The sequence below is a fragment of the Molossus molossus genome, unplaced genomic scaffold (assembly GCF_014108415.1).
Source record: "Molossus molossus isolate mMolMol1 unplaced genomic scaffold, mMolMol1.p scaffold_m16_p_4, whole genome shotgun sequence".
Lineage (NCBI taxonomy): Eukaryota > Metazoa > Chordata > Mammalia > Chiroptera > Molossidae > Molossus > Molossus molossus.
Window position 1 is genome coordinate 86,843,444 of NW_023425377.1, and position 17,900 is coordinate 86,861,343.

Consider the following 17,900-nt stretch of genomic DNA (forward strand, 5'->3'; position numbering starts at 1 on the left):
TAGTATTAGTCTAAAATTACATATGGTAGTAAAATCAGGCCTGATTTGTGGGAAGAAACTAAAAATATTTTCTGACAGTGTCAAATTTTGCTATGATGAAAAATACTTGTAAGATGAAGATGTTAGGCCTAAATATATTCCTGAAAACTTACAAGCAAGGCAAATTTTACACAACATTGTTTTTTAATTCCAAATTATATTTAAGGCATGTAGCTTCATGCCTGAAAGTTAGTAATTATTCAATTAGCAACAATTATTGATTTCATCTCTTATGTTGATTGTGACTTTATATATTATTATAAATATGGCATTCACTTCCAAAAACATTTGTCTTCAAAATGACATCACCTTGCATTTATAATTCTCTCAATGAGAACTTTCCAATTTTTGTTAATTCAACAGATGAACTCTATGTCCTCAAATACACTTTAAGAAAACATGTAAAATAAACCTTGGAAATATAATGCTAAAACCACATATTGTATGATTTCATTAATATAAAATATTCAGAGTAGGCAAATATATAGAGATAGAAAACAGATCTATTTAGAGATTTCTGGGGACTGGAGGGAAAGGATAATGCAGAGAGACAGCTTAGTAGGTACAGGGTTTCATTTTGAGGTGATGAAATGATATAGAAACTAGATAGTAGTGATGGCTACACAATATTATGAATGTACTAAATGTCACTAATGGTAAGTGCTATATGTATATATTTGACCAAATTTAAAATAAAGAAAAAAAAACACATATGATAAAGTATAACAGTTTACATCAGACATTCAAGGAAACACACTAGTTGGAAGATCTTAAAAAATTATTTTATGGTACTCTTATCCATCCTTTAAAGTGTGAAGTGTCTCTCAGCTATCTTTAGAAATGTTTCTATTAGTGGGTTCTTTGAATTTCTTGTTTGATTTGAGGAGCTTTTATAGTATTGATTAAAATATGATATTCCAGAGACTAAATAATAGTTCATTTTCCAAAATACTTTTTCCCTTTTTATGACCTTAGTCATACATTTCAGTAATGCAACAACTACTGTTTAATGGAAGTCCAAAAAATAAATAATAATAAATGGATCATTGCCCCCATTCATTAAATATACACATTGCAAATTCATAAGTGCTATGTGTAAATCAATGGCCATGTTCATTGAACATGCAAATTCAGACAAGTGAGCACATTTGATGTTGGATATAAATGATATACATTTTTCATAAATGGAAATAATGGTAACAGAATTTCCAAGTCTATGTTGCCTAAACCAGACGAAACACAGAAACTTTCTTTATCTACATGTTAGAATACAAAACAGAAGTCGGTAGCTATTTATTCCAACTTGACTCAGTTTGTTCATGCCTGGATTTAGAGGCAAAGACCTGCACAGAGCCCTTTAGGGATTGATTTGGGCAGATAGATGAGGCAGGAAATTGTGTTATCTTCCCCCCTTATTGATGGGGTTGTTGGCTCAATTCGCTATAAAGGAGAGGGAGAGTTCTACCGGGCTGTCTAGCCCTGTTTGTGAGAAGGCTGAGAACTGGGCATAAAATCTGCAAAGGGGAATTGAGTAGGATTGCAAGGAGTGAGCTTTGGGAGGCAGAAGGGTGCCTCTAGATAAATGGTGTCTTGCAGAGCATTGCTATGAGCACATTAAAGCTGAGAATAACTCTTACCTTACAATCAAAGAGCTACATAAGTCACTATTTTTCAGTGAAAGGAAGCACTTACTGGAAGTCTGGGCTCTTTGCAGGTCTTCGCCTCTAAATCCAGGCATGCACAAACTGAGTCAAATTGGAATAAATAGCTACTGACTTCTGGAATAATACTCCAATGAACTAGGTTTACCGGTCCAGAAATTCCCTTCCAATGTAAGCACTGGGCATGGAATCAAGTTGTCCCTGTACAAGACGGGCGTTAAATGCATGGGCCCACTCAAACGCAGGTTTTTTCAATAGATTTGGCCTTTCCTCTCCTGGTTTCTCATGGTGGATTCAACCAACTCAGGATTGAACAGTGTATTTACACACTCCTAACTACCATTTCCCAACCACAGATGGAAAATACTATTGTTGATCTGTGGTTGGTTGACTCTGTGGATGCAAAACCTGTGGACAGGAAGGCTGTCTGTAGTTAAATTCACGGGGGTAAAGAAAGAGTTATACCTGGATTTTCAATTACTAGGGTTGGCACTCCACACCATGGTGTTGTTCAAGAGTCAACTGTATAGTTTTTTATTGTTTTTAGCAGGGGTTTAATTTTCAGTCTTGCTATTGTTTGTGCCTCATACTAATTCATATGTTGAAATCCTATCCCCTCAAAGGTCATAGTATTGGTAGGTGGGACCTTCGGGAGGTGCTTTTGTCTTGAGGATTGGAACTCTTACCACCCTAATCTCAGACTTTCAGCATCCAGAACAGTGAGCAATAAATGTTTGTTGTTTATAAGACATCTGGCCTATGGTATTTTGTTATAGCAGCCTGAAAGGACTAAAATAAATCTTATATATAAAAAGAGTTTATTGAATGAGACACAAAGAGTGTTATTTCATCAAATCAACAGACTTCTATTCTGACCGATCCTGATAAATTACATGAATTTTAGTAACTAATATTTTCTTTAGATACTATTATAAAAGAGACTCTCACATTCTCAAAAACAGGGATGGATTTTGTTTAAATTTATTTTTCTACACATATTTGAGAGTCTACTTAACTTTGTATTTCCAGAATTGTTACATAACAAGGTTTCCTTTGAAAATAATCTTCATAATTTTAAAATGATTCTGCCCTGTTCCAGAGAATAATTAAACATATGGATAAATAAGAAGTCAGGGAGAGATTTCTGATAGCCTTTCTGAGTTTTTAAGTAGTTCTTATAAAATGACTTTTTCCCCATTGGTTTAGTAACAGCAATGAAAGTCACTTTCCCAGTGGGCCATTATTTCAGTCAGAGACCCAGACAATGACCCTCCCTGTGGTGGAGATCATAGAGCATATGGTGCAGGCAATATGGGGGATGTTATGGAAATGACATTGGAGCAGTTATTCCACCTCTGAGTATTAGTATTCTGTACTTTGTAATACATGGAAACCTATGCTGTGTAGTACTTTAGAATTAGAAAATCCTATAAAATTAAACCAGCAAAATGATTATCAGGGAGTTTGCCCTTTGTTCTTATTTCTTTGCAAAAAGAAAGCTATTTTCTGACCATTTTGAATTAGCCAATATCTCTAATTAGGATTCCTAAAATAGGAAGAATGTTGAGTTATTTTTTCACTTGGCTAGAAATTCGGGGATGTTTACCTTAAATATTCTACCCTCTAGACTCTAGAGTGACTGACAAAAACAATCTATTGTTCAAGAAACTTCTTCAAAAAATGAGAAAGATAATGTACCCAAATCCACTTAAAAAGACAATTGTATCAGTTTCTCATTGTTGCTGTAGCACATTGCCACAACTTAAATCCAGTGGCTGAAAACAACACAAATATATTATCGATTTAGGAGGTCATTACCAACTCTGTCCTAAAATGTTATGATTCCATGTAAGCATCAATGCAACTGCCTTAGAAGACTTATGAATTCAATATATGTCTAGGGATTAGAAATGTGAAGTATAAATATTGATTTTACTCTCAATATAAATTATCTCATATTTGTTACTGTCTTTCTTTTTCTTTTTACTCCCATGTAACTGTTCTATGTGTCCATTTAAAATATTTTTGCATATGCTGCATAAAATTCTATTAGTCTCTGTTTTGCAAAGCTGTTTTCTTCTCTAGTCCATGGTCTTCTATTACAAGCAAGTTTTTTCAAATCAAGTTGCAAGGACTTCTTTTACAGTGGTATGTCATTTTATTTAGCCTTTGCACATTTTCACAAACAATCAGGATTCAAAAATATTATAATTGGTTGCTGGGTATAAATGAGATATATTGGCTGCAAGCAATCAGCCTTAAAAATTATTTTTGAAAGGCTGAATTTGGTTGTGTAACAGGGAAGCTTCTCAGCATAATGTTCATTTGACTGTTAAAACTTCAGTTTCTAGGTTTTCAGGAGATGATTATTTTTTAGTTTTGCTTTGGACCGTGTCCCTAAACCAATACTTAAATGTGTTAGGAAACAAAGATATTTTTGGTTATTAACAGAAAGAGCACAATGGATGTAGGTTACCATTTGGCCTTGGTTGGTGAAAGTTGATATTTTTTTTCTTTTGTGACTTAGAAACAGAAAATGAGGAATACTTGGTGTCTTTTTTAGTTCACTCTTAGAGCAAAGAGTGTTCCTGGGAGATTTGAAACTGTGTTTATAAAGTTTATCACTAAATTAATAATGTAAAGATAAAGAGATTCAGCCAAATTTTATCACACACTGAAGCTTAAAAGTACTTTTAGCGTCACTTGGGAAATGGCTGCAGAGTGTTCTCAATTAATAAATTAGTTACAGCATAAAAATACCTCAAATCTATCTATCATCTATCTATCTATCTATCTATCTATCTATCTATCTATCTATCTATCATCTATCTATCTACATCTTTTTTTCTTTATTGATTTTAAAGAGAGAGGAAGGGAGAGGGAGAGTGAGATAGAAACATCGATGAGAGAGAACATTGATTGGCCACCTCCTGCATGCCCCCCCCCCCCAACCTGGGCATATGCCTTGACCAGGAATCAAACCAGCGACCTCTTGGTGCATGGGTCAATGCTCAACCACTGAGCCACATCAGCTGGGCTATATCTTTCCAAAAATAATTTTTATTGATTCTTTAGAGAGAGAGAGGAAGAGAGAGAGAGAGAGAGAGAGAGAGAAATATCCATGTAAGAGAGAAACATCGATCAGCTGCCTCTTGCATGACACCTACTGAGGATCAAGCTGGCAACCCTGGCATGGGCCCTGACCAGAATTGAACTGGGACCTCTTAGTCCATGGGACAATGCTCAGTGCACTGAGCCACACCAGCCAGGAGACAGATAGATTGTATATATAAATAAAATCTTAAGAATCAGTCCAAAGGGAAATTCTTTACTAGTCAGTTATTTTTTCCCTGGCAGGTATCACTATACCTTGTCTTGTTTTGTTTTAGGTAGGGCAGAGAGAAACTGACTTGAGTCCAATCACCAATTCCTTTGGTGGCAGTTAGGGCTGAGGTATAGAAAGCAGAATGGCAAAGGGACACAGCAACTGGCCATCATAGAGGTGTGCTTCATGGTACTCTGAACTTGAAGCTAGGAGAGGTTGACCTGTCCCTGTCTGGTAGAAGCTTGTTCATATATTCCCATTTATAGATTCTAGATCCTTATGGCTGGTGAGATTACCACATTGTCCTAAGCTTTGTGGTAAAGAAGCTGAAATGAACTCTGCTCCACTGGCACTGGTGAAGATACATGGGGCTCCTAGCAAGTAGAAAACATATAATCTGGTGTGTAGCTTCAGTTACAGTTAGAAGATAGAAAGGCTCTGGCCAGTTTTGCTCAGTGATTAGAGCTTCGGCCTGCGGTCCAGAGAGACCCAGGTTTGCTTCCCGCTAAGGGCACGTACCTCGGTTGCAGTTTGTTCCCGGTCCTGGTTGAGTCCTGCGGGTGGCAAACACTCGATGTGTCCCTTTCACGTCGATGTTTCTCTCCCCCCCACTCTATCTGAACAAAAAAATGGAAAAATATCCTCGGGTGAGGATTGAAAAAAAAAAAAGAAGATAGAGGACTCAGTGCAGAAAAAAATGACTGAGGAAACATTTAGATTTGTTATATTCACTACACACTCTGAAGCCATCTACAGGGTCTCATGTTATGGAAGCGTTCTTTGTGATTACTTGGTTACAGTATTCTGACAACTGATATTTTAGTATTCAAGAAATAGAAAATAGATAAAAACTGGTATTCAGTTTCTCTGAATATCTTCAGCCTATTTTCCATGCAAATGAAGCCTTCTAATAATGTTTACATGACTAATGCTTGTAATGAAATTGATATAATTATTTGCTCATTTAAAAAAATCTAAGGGGAAAATTGTGTATATAATGTCACAGGCAAAGCTTATATCCATATATAGTGTACAAATACTACACAGACACCCAGCAATCAATCTTGTAATTTTACCCATTAGTCCAGAATTTGTGAACAAGAATTTGGCTGAAATCAGTGACTCTTGCCCTTTTTAACTTCACTATTAAAGATCTAATTCAGAAATCTCACTAGCTAAACCTTCTTTAAAAATTACTGGCAATAATTTTTTTTTTTTGTTACAGATGTTTTTTTTTTCCCCCCACTAACACCGTCCTCCCCCTTCCTCTCCCCCCTTTGTTGTCCCCAGCTTTGTTGTTTATGTCCATTGGTTACGCATGCATGCATATAAGTTCTGTGGTTTATCTCTCCCCCCAACCCCCCCATCTGGGGATTGTCTATACCCTACTTCCACATCTCTGGGACTATCCTGTTTTTCAGAATGTTATGCTCATTATATTTCACAAATTAATGAGATCATATGAAACTTGTCTTTTTCCGCTTGGCTTGTTTTGCTTAGGATAATACTCTTCAGGTCCCTCCATGTTGTCTCAAAGGATAAGGGATCTTTCTTTCTTACAGCTGCATAGTACTCCATTGTGTATATGTACCACTGCTTTTTTATCCATTTGTCTACTGATAGATATTTGGGCTGTTTCCAGATCTTAGCTATTGTAAATAGTGCTTCTATGAACATGGGGGTAGATATATTCTTTCTGATTGGTGTTTCAGGCTTTTTAGGATATATTCCTAGATGTGGTATCACTGGGTCAAATGGCAATTCAATTTTCCATTTTTGAGGTAACACAATATTGTTTTCCATAGTGGCTGCACCAGTCTGCATTCCCACCAGCAGTGTATTAAAGTCCCCTTTTCTCCACACCGTCACCAACACTTGTTGTTTGATGATTTGTTGATGGCGACCATTCTGACAGGTGTGAGGTGATACCTCATTGTTGTTTTAATTTGCATCTCTCTGATGCTTAGTGATGTGGAGCATTTCTTCATAGGTCTCTTAGCCATTTGTATGTTCTGTTTGGAGAGATGTCTATTTAGTTCATCAGAAACAAAGGAGAAAATGAACATATGGGACTACATTAAACTCAAAAGCTTCTGCACAGCAAAAGAAACAATCACCCAAATGGAAAGGCAACTCACTTTATGGGAGAGCATAATTGCCAATGTACATCAGATAAGGGGTCAATTTCCAAAATATATAGAGTGCTCATGCAGCTCAACAAAAGGAAGACAAAGAACCCAATTAAAAAATTGGCAGAGGAACTAAATAGACACCTCTTTACTATTCTTTTATTTTTTTCAAAATCACCTGTTACTTTTCCCAAGTCACCTATTTTATGTAACTTACATGCTATATTAAATATGAGAATATGTGTCTTCATTATCAAAAATTATATATAGTCATTTTTATAAAACACAGCTTTCAAGAAACTTTTTGTAAAGGCAATCCAGAGGCTATTAGATACCTACTAAAAGAAATGGTTCTAGAAAATAAGGGCAAAACTGAAAATATTTTATTCTGGGTATCTAAAAGCAATCCAATATTTTATTCTAATAAACCAGAAGAGTGAAATTTGAATACAACCACAAAATATAAGCATGATAAAATTGTGCCCTCCTGTGACCTCTTCTTTGGAGGCATATGGATCCCTGAAAGCCTCAGAAATAAAATGACTCTTGTTGGTAGTAATGAGTGATGATTGCGTGGGATGAAAGCTCACGACGATGTCAGTGGCTTTTGTTATAATTCAAAGAAGCCCCAAAATAGCACATAAGATTCTAAACTCTTTAAAGTCGTTTTTTTCTTTCTTTTCTTCTTTCATCGTAGGATTACAGAGTGAATATCTTTCTTCGTCAGAAATGGAATGATCCTCGCCTTGCATACAGTGAATATCCTGACGACTCATTAGATCTAGACCCTTCCATGCTGGACTCCATTTGGAAACCTGATCTGTTCTTTGCCAATGAAAAAGGTGCCAACTTTCACGAAGTTACTACAGACAACAAACTGCTGAGAATTTTCAAGAATGGAAATGTTCTTTATTCAATTAGGTGAGTCATAGACTTTGATTCCTGATTCTAGTGAAAAAGAGTGGGCTTTTTGTTTGATTTTGGTGAGTGTTTTGAAATTTTTGATTAACTGCTTTCATTGTTCCACTTAAATGCCTTTAATGTACCATTTCCAAATATATCTAATGAAGAATAGCAGACTCAAGTTTTAGATCCAGAAACTGTGTGGATAATTCTTGGAAATGTGCTTTTTTAACAAGTAGCCCAGGTTATTAATCAGTCAGATTGGTGGGTAATTTAAACACAAATTGAATGGTAGCCAAATCATACATTGTGATTATATTTTTATGTATGCATATTCCTTTAAATATGTATAGGTGAAGAAATATTAAGATTTGTTTGATTGAGATCCATTTACCATAAATTCTTTTTCAGGTATATAAATATATTTAGATTTCCTGAGCTTCTCTGACAATTCTTTTTAAAAGATCTTACTTACATTTTAGTTATTTATTATAAATTTTTTAGAAGACCATGTAGTCTTTTAAAATGAATAACAAAACGTAACAATAATTAATACCAAATCAGAAACATCTTGCTAATATATTGTTTTTCATATTTTTCTATTTGTTGTGAATATATTTTCTTTCAATACATTTATTACTTTCTAAGAGTGAGAAGGTGACATTACTATGAATTCACACTTTCATTAGATTTCTGAAAACTAACTAATGTATTAATATAATCCTGAATAATTCATTACTATATAAGACATAAAGGAAGATTTCAGGTCTCATCAGTAATTTAGTCCTGTGCTCCTATATGAATAAATCACTTAACGGTAAATCCCAGGTCTAAGCAAGATAATTTGAACCTTTTTGAAAAATTACTGAAAAGTGTAAGACTCAAAAGATAATGGGAAGATAGAGCAGACATATTTTCCACTATTCCTTCTACCAAGTACAACTAAAAACCCTAGATGCAATTTATAGACCAAATCTAAAGAGACTTTAACAGTAGACATAAGAAAACCAAGGACTTTGGTACCTGAGAAACAACATAAATTCACAGAGTATAATAAAAGACCTAACACTCAGGTCACTCAAGTCTCATACAGAGAGGGAGAATGGGGTATAGAGCTGCTAAAAAAAAAAAAAAAAAAAAAAAAAAAAGAGGAATTCAGGACTGAAATATTTATAAATTCTACAAAAGTCATAAACCTACAGATTCAAGAAATTGAATGACTCCTAAAGATATTTATACCAAGTCACATGATAGACAAATTTTTGGAAACTAAATAAAAATTTTGAAAGCATTCGAAGAATAGCAACACTTTACCTGTAGAAGAAAAACAAGTAGAGTGATAGCAGGTTTTCTCATCAGAAATCATGGAGGCCAGATGAAGTGACACGTTTTTATAGTGCAGAAAGAAAAGAACTGTCATCCTAGAATCTTGTATCCAGCGAATATATCTTTCAGGAATGAAGGGGATATCATGACATTCTTAGATGAAGAAAAACTAAGTGAATTTGTCACAAATAGACCTATCCTAAAGGTCTATCTACAGAAGTTTTCTAAACAGAATGGTAACAATAAAAGAAGGAACATTGAAACACAAGAAGGTAGAAAGAAAACAGTAAGCAAAATATATGAGTAAATACAATAATAGACTTTTCTTTTTTTTGTTATCCTTACCCGAAGATATGTTTGTTTATTTTTAGAGAAAGAGAGAGAAAGGGAAAAAGAGAGAGATAAACATCAATGTGAGAAAGGAACATCCATTGGTTGCCTCCCACAGGCACCCTGACTGGGGATTGAACTCACAACCTAGGTATGTGTCTTCACCTGGAATCAAACCTGCAACCTTTTGGTGTATGGAACAACACTCCAACCTAGTGAGCCACCTGACCAGGGCTAGATTTTTTTCTTTTCATCTTGAGTTTTCTAAATTATATTTGACAGTTGAAGCAAAATTATAACATCAATGTAGGGCAGAAATTAAAAGTAACAAATAAGAAAATATTTTTTAAATAAATATATAGTCAGAAATTAACAACACTGGTAATATTTAGTGTTGTCTAATACTCTTTTTTTTGTGGGCATATGACTTGATATTAACTCTTTAGAAAGGTGGTTTGTTATATGTAAAAATAGAAAATAATTTATTCTTCAACTCAGCAATTTTAATTTTAGGAATTTACATTACTTATGTATTTATGTATATATAAGGTAATTTACACAGATGCCACTTCACTACAGAAATGGCAACAGCAAAAAAGTCCCTTAAATATTTATTAATAAGAACAAAGCAGAATACAATGATAGTCCCATATCACAAAATATTCTGCATGAGAGAGACCTAAATTTATTCATAAGAGATGGCCTCCAAAATATATTCAAATTCAAGATAAATATTTTATGTTTATTTTTACTTAAAGCACTCTGTATGTGTAAGCATAACTGTATATGTAAAAGTGCACATCTATGCAAATCCATGCCAGAAGTTCGGAAGGATGCCCAACAACTGGTAGAAAATAACCAACTATGGAAATGAGCAGTTGAATTTAGGTAGAACTAAATATAAACAGTAGATTTTATTCTATGTGAGTTTACATTACTTGAATTATTCAGAAAGTCTTATGTATTACTTATATATTTTGTGATGGGAGCTCAAAACCTGAGGTCATGATCTTTGACTCCTCTTTGTTGTAGAGTCATGATGGATATCAGGTAATCCATGACAGGGTGCAAATAAAGCAAGTTTAATTTTTTTCCTGCTAACTTGAAAATTAGCTATGTGAAAGTTATGATTTATTTTAATTATAGGGTACTGTTTCATTTCAGACAGATTTTGGCTGGAAGAATATATCACCAGATAACATGGAATAATCATTTTGCAGTTATAATGCCTAGAATATTTCCATTGGTAGGATTGAAATACAATATGTGTGTATCCTATATAATTATAAATATTTAGTTGTTTTGTTATCATTTTATTGAAATTGGAAAATTGTGTCATCCACTATGAATTGCTCACATTTCTTCTAATATTTTGAGGAAAGTTATGGTACAATTCAGAATTGCAGTTTTGTCTTTTCGGTATGAATTCAGATGAAACAGATGATATCTCTCAGTTCCTAATTTTTGTTTGCTATAACCTGGCTCACACGATCAAAGACTAAATTTGTTTTTTTATGAGTTGTTTTTGGAAATCTCACAGTACTTTGAAATCTTCAATTGGCAAACAGTCTCTTTGTTAACAAAAGTTGTGCTAGAAAAATAATCTCATTTAATTTACAAATGGAGCATCTGTGATGTTTCACCAGAGATCTGGCTTTCCCACTTATTTAAAGAAAGAAGCAGAATGTCCTGGCAAACCTGACCTATTTAACTTATTCATTTATCTGTACGTTCTTCTTCGATCCACTAAAACAGAGAAATAAACTAAATAAGGAACAAAATGATATTAAGACACAGGAGGATGAAAGTAATGGAGAAGAAGACTGACAGATGGATGATGACAACATGCTTTAGGAAGCTTGAAAATGAATGGAGAACTGACTTAACAGACACAGATAGCTGAAACCTAAGCCGAAGTGGGAGACTCCAAAAGGGAGAAAATAATATCCTCAAACTTTCAGAAAGTTGAGAAGCTAGGACTCCAGAAAGTATGAGCTAGAAAAAAGATCAAAGAATAAGACTTGATTCAAACTTTGTAGAAACAATGGTGAGCCCTCTAGTCCTTATGTTCTCTTCTATATCCTTTAGACAAGGGGCTGCCTTTTTGCCCTTTGAACTGGGCAGAAAGCAGGACAGAAAATCTCAGAGAGGTTGTGCCAAGAGCTTCAGGAGTAGGAATCCCAGGCACAGCTGCCTCTGTCATAAGGCAGCATACTGAGAAAATGAGGATCACATGAGGTCCACTGAATGGTGATACCATTGTTCTCCCTAAAATGCTGAAAGCCAGACCTGAACTTCTACTGAGCAGTAGGCAGAAGAATACTCCTCTGAAGAAACTAACCTGCTCAACAGAAAAAATCTCCAGATACTGATAGTTGGGGAACTACCCATGAAATGTCTGGGCAGCCATGTTTCATCCTACAGGTAAGACCATTACTCAATGAAACATCTGCTACTAACTGAGCTCTGAATAGTTTTTAATGCTTCATTCTTATATGTAAACAGAGCATGAGAGCATCTTATAATATTAACAATAATAAAAAAGAAGTAGAAGCCAGAAGAAATATGCAGAGGAAATAAAGAGAAAAGAGAAGAAAATTAAAGAAACAAAAAGAAAAGAATGATTCAAGAGAAAATGCAGGGAGCAGAAGAGACCACTAAAAATAAAATTTCTGGACAGATGAGACAAATGGATACATGAAATAAGATACTTCTAGGAAAGGAAAATGGAGTCATTCAGAGCATAGTAAGAACAAATGGTAAATGAACATGGGGGAAAATGGTAGAGTATTTGAAAGATGAAGTGAAGAAGACTCCCAAGAAGTAGAGTCCAGATACAAGAAATAGAAAATAGGAGAGAAATGATATGAAAATCACAACTTCAGTAAAGATTCAATAAATGACTAGAAAAAATAAATGAATAAGTAAAATGAGAGATATTTTTATATAAAATAAGAAATTGATAGATTACCTGCTGTGTTTTGCCATAGAGAGGGACTTTGTAGCTCTGATAGAGAGGGCGTAGAATAAAAACTGAAGTGATTGTTAAAATGAGACAATTAATAACAGCAGGGAAAACAAAGTGCTATACAGAAGCTGTATTATAGCAAAATACTCAGCTTAACCATAAACATAATTACTTATTCATAACAGTATAAACATCAAATATTAAGTTAACTATAAATGTTTATATAATAAAATTTTGAGTATAGCTAGAGAGTTTAGAGTACAAGGAGTGTGGTACAAAGAGAAATAAATTCTAATTTTTCTTTTTTTTTAAACTTCTCTTTATTGTTGAATTTATTTCAGATGCTTTGCCTTTTTTCCCCCATTGAACTCCTCCTCTCCAATCGCAACCCCTCCTACCTTCCCCACACTATTGTCTGTGTCCATTGGTTATGAATATATGCATAGAAGTTCTTTGGTTTATCTCTTCCCGCCCTGCCTCCCCACTTCCCTATGAGGTTCATCAGTCTAACAACCAATTTGTGCTTCTTAATTCCTTCATCTTTTTTACCTAGCCTCCCAACCCCCTCCCATCTGGCAACCAACAAAAAGTTCTCTGTATCTATGAGTCTGTTTCTGTTCTGCTTGCTCATTTTGTTTGTAGATTCAATTGTTCATAGATATGTATTTATTGCCATTTTATTGTTCATAATTTTCTTCTTCTTCTTCTTCAAGAAGACCCTTCAATATTTCATATAATACTGGTTTGGTGGGGATGAACTTTAGCTCTTTCTTGTCTGGGAAACTCTTGATATGTCTATCAATTCTAAATGATAGGTTTGCAGGATAGAGTAATCTTGGTTGTAGGTCATTGCTTTTTATCACTTTGAAAATCTCTTGCCATTTCTTTCTGGTCTGTAAAGTTTCTTTTGAGAAATCAGCTGACAGTATTATGGGAGCTCCTTTGTAGGTAACAAACTGCTTTTCTCTAGCTGCTTTTAAGATTCTCTCTTTGTCCTTAACCTTTGGCATTTTGATGATGATGTGTCTTGGTGTGGACCTCTTTGGGCTTGTCATATATGGACTTTATTATATTGAAGTATGTTTTTTCTAAACCTAATTTAAGATTTTTTTTATCATGAATGTATATTAAATTTTGTCAAATGCTCTTTCTGTGTCTGTTGAGATACTGTTATTTTCATTACATTAATGCAATATATCTCATTTATTTATTTATTTGAATATGTTGAACCATCCTTACATCCCAGGCATACATACCATTTGATCCTTTAATGTGCTTTAGGATTCAGTTTGCTAGTATTTTATTGAGAATTTTTACATCTATGTTTATTGGGTATATTGATTTGTAGTCAATATACTACAATAAATTTGTTGCAGAAGGATTAGCATTTATTCTTTAAATGTTTGTTTGGTAGTATTCATCAATAAAACTGTCTGGTCCTGGGTTATTTTCATTGGGAGATTTTTGATTCTTCATTCAGCCAATGAGTCTGTTCAGATTTTCTATTTATTCATAATTCAGTCTTGATAAGGTGTATGTTTGTAAGAAAATTTTTTTTCTAGATTTTATAGTTTGTTGGCATATATTTGTTTATAGTACTTCTCATGATCCTTTGTATTTCTGTAGTATCAAATGTAATGTCCTCTCTTTCATTATAATATTATTTGAGTCCTCTCTTTTTTTTAGGTTTACCTAATAGTTTGTCAATTTTGTTTATCTTTTCAAAGAACCAATTCTTGTTTTATTTTAATCTTTTGTATTGTTTTCCTGTTTCTCTATTTCATTACTTTTGCTCTCATCTTATTTTTTTCTTTCCTTGTGTTAACTTTGGGCTTAGTTTGTTTTTCTTTTTCATTTCCTGAGGTGCAGAGTTAGGTTATTTATATGAGATATTTTTTGTTTTTGTTTTTCTTATTATTAAATTTATTTGAGTGACATTGGTTAATACAATTATGTAGGGTTCAATTGTACAGTTCTATAAATCATCTATATATTGTATTGTGTCAAATCTCCTTTTGTGACCATATATTTGACTCCTTTACCCTTTACTACCTCTTTCCTACCCCTCTTTACTATGAGCATTTCTCTTAAAATTCTTTTGACTGTGTTCTGTTTAGTTCTGGTTTGTTGTGTGTTTTCATTTTCATTAGCATCAAGATACTTTTTAATTCCCTCCTTATTTATTTATTTTTTGATCTATTGATTGTTGGGAGTATTATTTAACTTCGATGTATTTGTGAGTTTCCAGTTTTACTCCTTTTATTGGTTTCTAGTTTCATTTCATTGTGGTCAATAAAGATACTTGGTATGATTTTAATCTTAAATTTGCTAAGACTTGTTCTGTGAGCTAACATATGATCTAAGAAAATCTTTCATGTGTATTTGAGAAAAAAATATGTATTTATTTATTTATTTTTTTGTGTGGGATAGAATATTCTGTATGTGTCTTCAAGATCCATTTGGTTTATAATGTTATTCAAATCTAATTTTCTATTAATTTTCTCAGAATGATGAATCCATTTTTGAGAATGGAGCATTAAAGTACTTAACTATTATTATTATTATTATTATTATTATTAAAATTTTTTAAAATTGATTTTAGAGAGACAGGAAGGAAGAAGGAGAGACAGAGAGAACATCAATTGGCCGCCTCCTGCATGTCCCCCACTGGGGATTTGACCCACAACCTGGGCATGTGCCCTGACCAGAAATTGAACCGGCCACCTCTTGGTCCATGGGTTGATGCTCAACCACTGAGCCACACTGGATGGGCCCTAACTATTATTGTATAAATGTTTATTTCTCTCTGGGCTCTGTTTGTTTTTGTTTTACATATTTAGATACTCTGATATTGGGTGCATAAATATTTACAATTTTTATATCTTCTTAACTTCTTTATATTATATAATGACCTTTTTTTCTTTGTCTTTTTTTAACACATCTTTATTGTTGAATGTATTACAGATGTTCCCCCCTTTTTTCTCCACTGACCCCCTTTTTCCCAATCCCAACCTCTCCTGCCTTCCCCATACTACTGTTGGTGTCCATTGGTTATGCATATATGCATAGAAGTTCTTTGGTTTATCTCATCCCACCCTCCTTTCCCCCTTTCCTTTGAGGTTCATCAGTCTAACAAACAATTTGTACTTCTTAATTCCTTTATCTTTTTCACCCATCACTCCAGCCCCTGCCCATCTGACAAGCAACAAAAAGTTCTCTGTATCCATGAGTCTGTTCTGCCTGTTCATTTTGTTTGTAGATTCAGTTGTTAATAGATATATATTAATTGCCATTTTATTGTTCATATTTTTGTTCTTCTTCTTCAAGAAGACCCTTCAACATTTCATATAATACTGGTTTGGTGGTGATGAACTCCTTTAGCTTTTTCTTGTCTGGGAAACTCTTGATATATCCATCGATTCTAAATGATAGGTTTGCAGGATAGAGTAATCTTGGTTGTAGGTCATTGCTTTTCATCACCTTAAATATCTCTTACCACTCCTTTCTGGCCTGCAAAGTTTCTTTTGAGAAATCAGCTGACAGTATTATGGGAGCTCCTTTGTAGGTAACAGACTGAGTTTCTCTTGTTGTGTTTAAGATTTTCTCTTTGTATTTAACCTTTGGCATTTTGATGCTGATGTGTCTTGGTGTGGACCTTTTTGGATTCAACTTGTTTGAGACTCTCTGTGCTTCCTGGACTTGTATGTTTGTTTCTTTCACTAAGTTAGGGAAATTTTCTGTCATTATTATTTCAAATAGGTTTTTAATTTCTTGCTCTCTCTCTTCTCTTTCTGGCACCCCTATGATGCAACTGTTGGCATGCTTAAACTTCTTCCAGAGGCTCCTTACACTATCCTCATTTTTATTTATTTATTTATTTTATTTTTTTCTTTTTGCTGTTACAATTAGGTGTTTTTTTGCTTCCTTATACCAAACCGATGGCTTGCTTCTTGGCTTCATCTACTCTACTATTGATTCTCTGTAAATTATTCTTTATTTCAGTTAGTGCATTCTTCATTTCTGACTGGTCCTTTTTTATGTTGTTGATACTCTCCCTAAGTTCCTTGGAGTTCTTTCTAGTTCCTTGAAGTTCTCCCTAAGTTCTTTGAGCATCCTTATAACCAGTGTTTTGAACTCTGAATCTAATTGATTGCTTATCTCCATTTTGTTTAGTTAGTTCTTTTCCTGGAGTTTTGTTCTGCTCTTTCAATTGGGACATGTTTCTTTGTCTCCTCATTTTGGCTGCTTCTCTGTGTTTGTTTCTATGTATTAGGTAGAGTTGCTATGTCTCCTATGCTTTTGTAGGGTGGTCTGTTAATATACGTGTCCTATAGGATCCAGTGGCACAGCCTCCCTAATCACCCCAGCTGGGCCCTGAAAGTGCACCCTTAGTGTGGACTGTATACCCTTCTGTTGTAATTGAGTCTTGATTGCTATTGGCACGTCAATGGGAAGGACTCACTTACGCTGATCAGTTTCAAGGACTGGCTGTGCCCACTGACCACTGGCCTCTGACTACCTTGGATGATTAGCTGTGCAGAGGCCCACCACACAGAGCAAGACTTACTTCAGCAGGGCTCTGGTACCCACTGAGTCCATTTCTTGAGTGTGTCACTTGTGGAGGTGGTTGGGTGGTGGTGCTTCAATGTGGTCTGAAGCTGTCCACTGGGTGTATTGGCTCTGAGGCAAGGTCAACCTCTGCCTGTGTTCTACCCAGGGCCACCCAGCATAAACTACAAAGTGATCTGCAGATGGTTGCTTCTTGTGCTGGGCTTGGAGATGCCCAGGCAAAGCCAAGCTGTGAACCAAGGCTGGCTGCTTCTAGTGCCAGGCCTGGGGCCACTTAACGAGAGCTTTGTGGCTTGCTGAGACCAGATGCTGCTTGTTTGAGGAAATTTAGGAAAATCTGTAACAGGATTCAAGACAGGCCAATCCTGTGGTAAAGCCAATGGAAACAGCATGGGTGGGCCTGCATGTTGGGTGGGGTTGGGCCTCAGGAAATCACCAGTGCGGGGGCCCACAGTGTGAGCCAGGTTGCTGGAGTCACAGATATGGCGGCAGTCTGCTGCTCCAGGGAAGGCTCACTAAAGGAACAACGTCCTCTGACAGCAAGTCTGTCCAGGACAAAGCTGTCTCTCCAGCTCTTGCCCCAATGCCAAAAAACTCAGTTTTTCCTCATATGTCTCTGGCACCTATCAAGCTGCCTCCCCAATGCTAGA

At 35.0% G+C, this 17,900-nt stretch overlaps 1 protein-coding gene across 2 annotated transcripts in view; it reads left to right on the plus strand.

Moving 5' to 3' along the window:
* Positions 1 to 17,900, plus strand: part of GLRA3 (glycine receptor alpha 3) — a 148,950-nt gene that overhangs the window by 59,091 nt on the left and 71,959 nt on the right. For both annotated transcript variants that reach the window (XM_036240971.1, XM_036240972.1), the window contains exon 4: positions 7,852 to 8,075. In XM_036240971.1, coding sequence (XP_036096864.1) covers positions 7,852 to 8,075 — 224 coding nt within the window. The remainder of the gene's footprint in view (positions 1 to 7,851; positions 8,076 to 17,900) is intronic.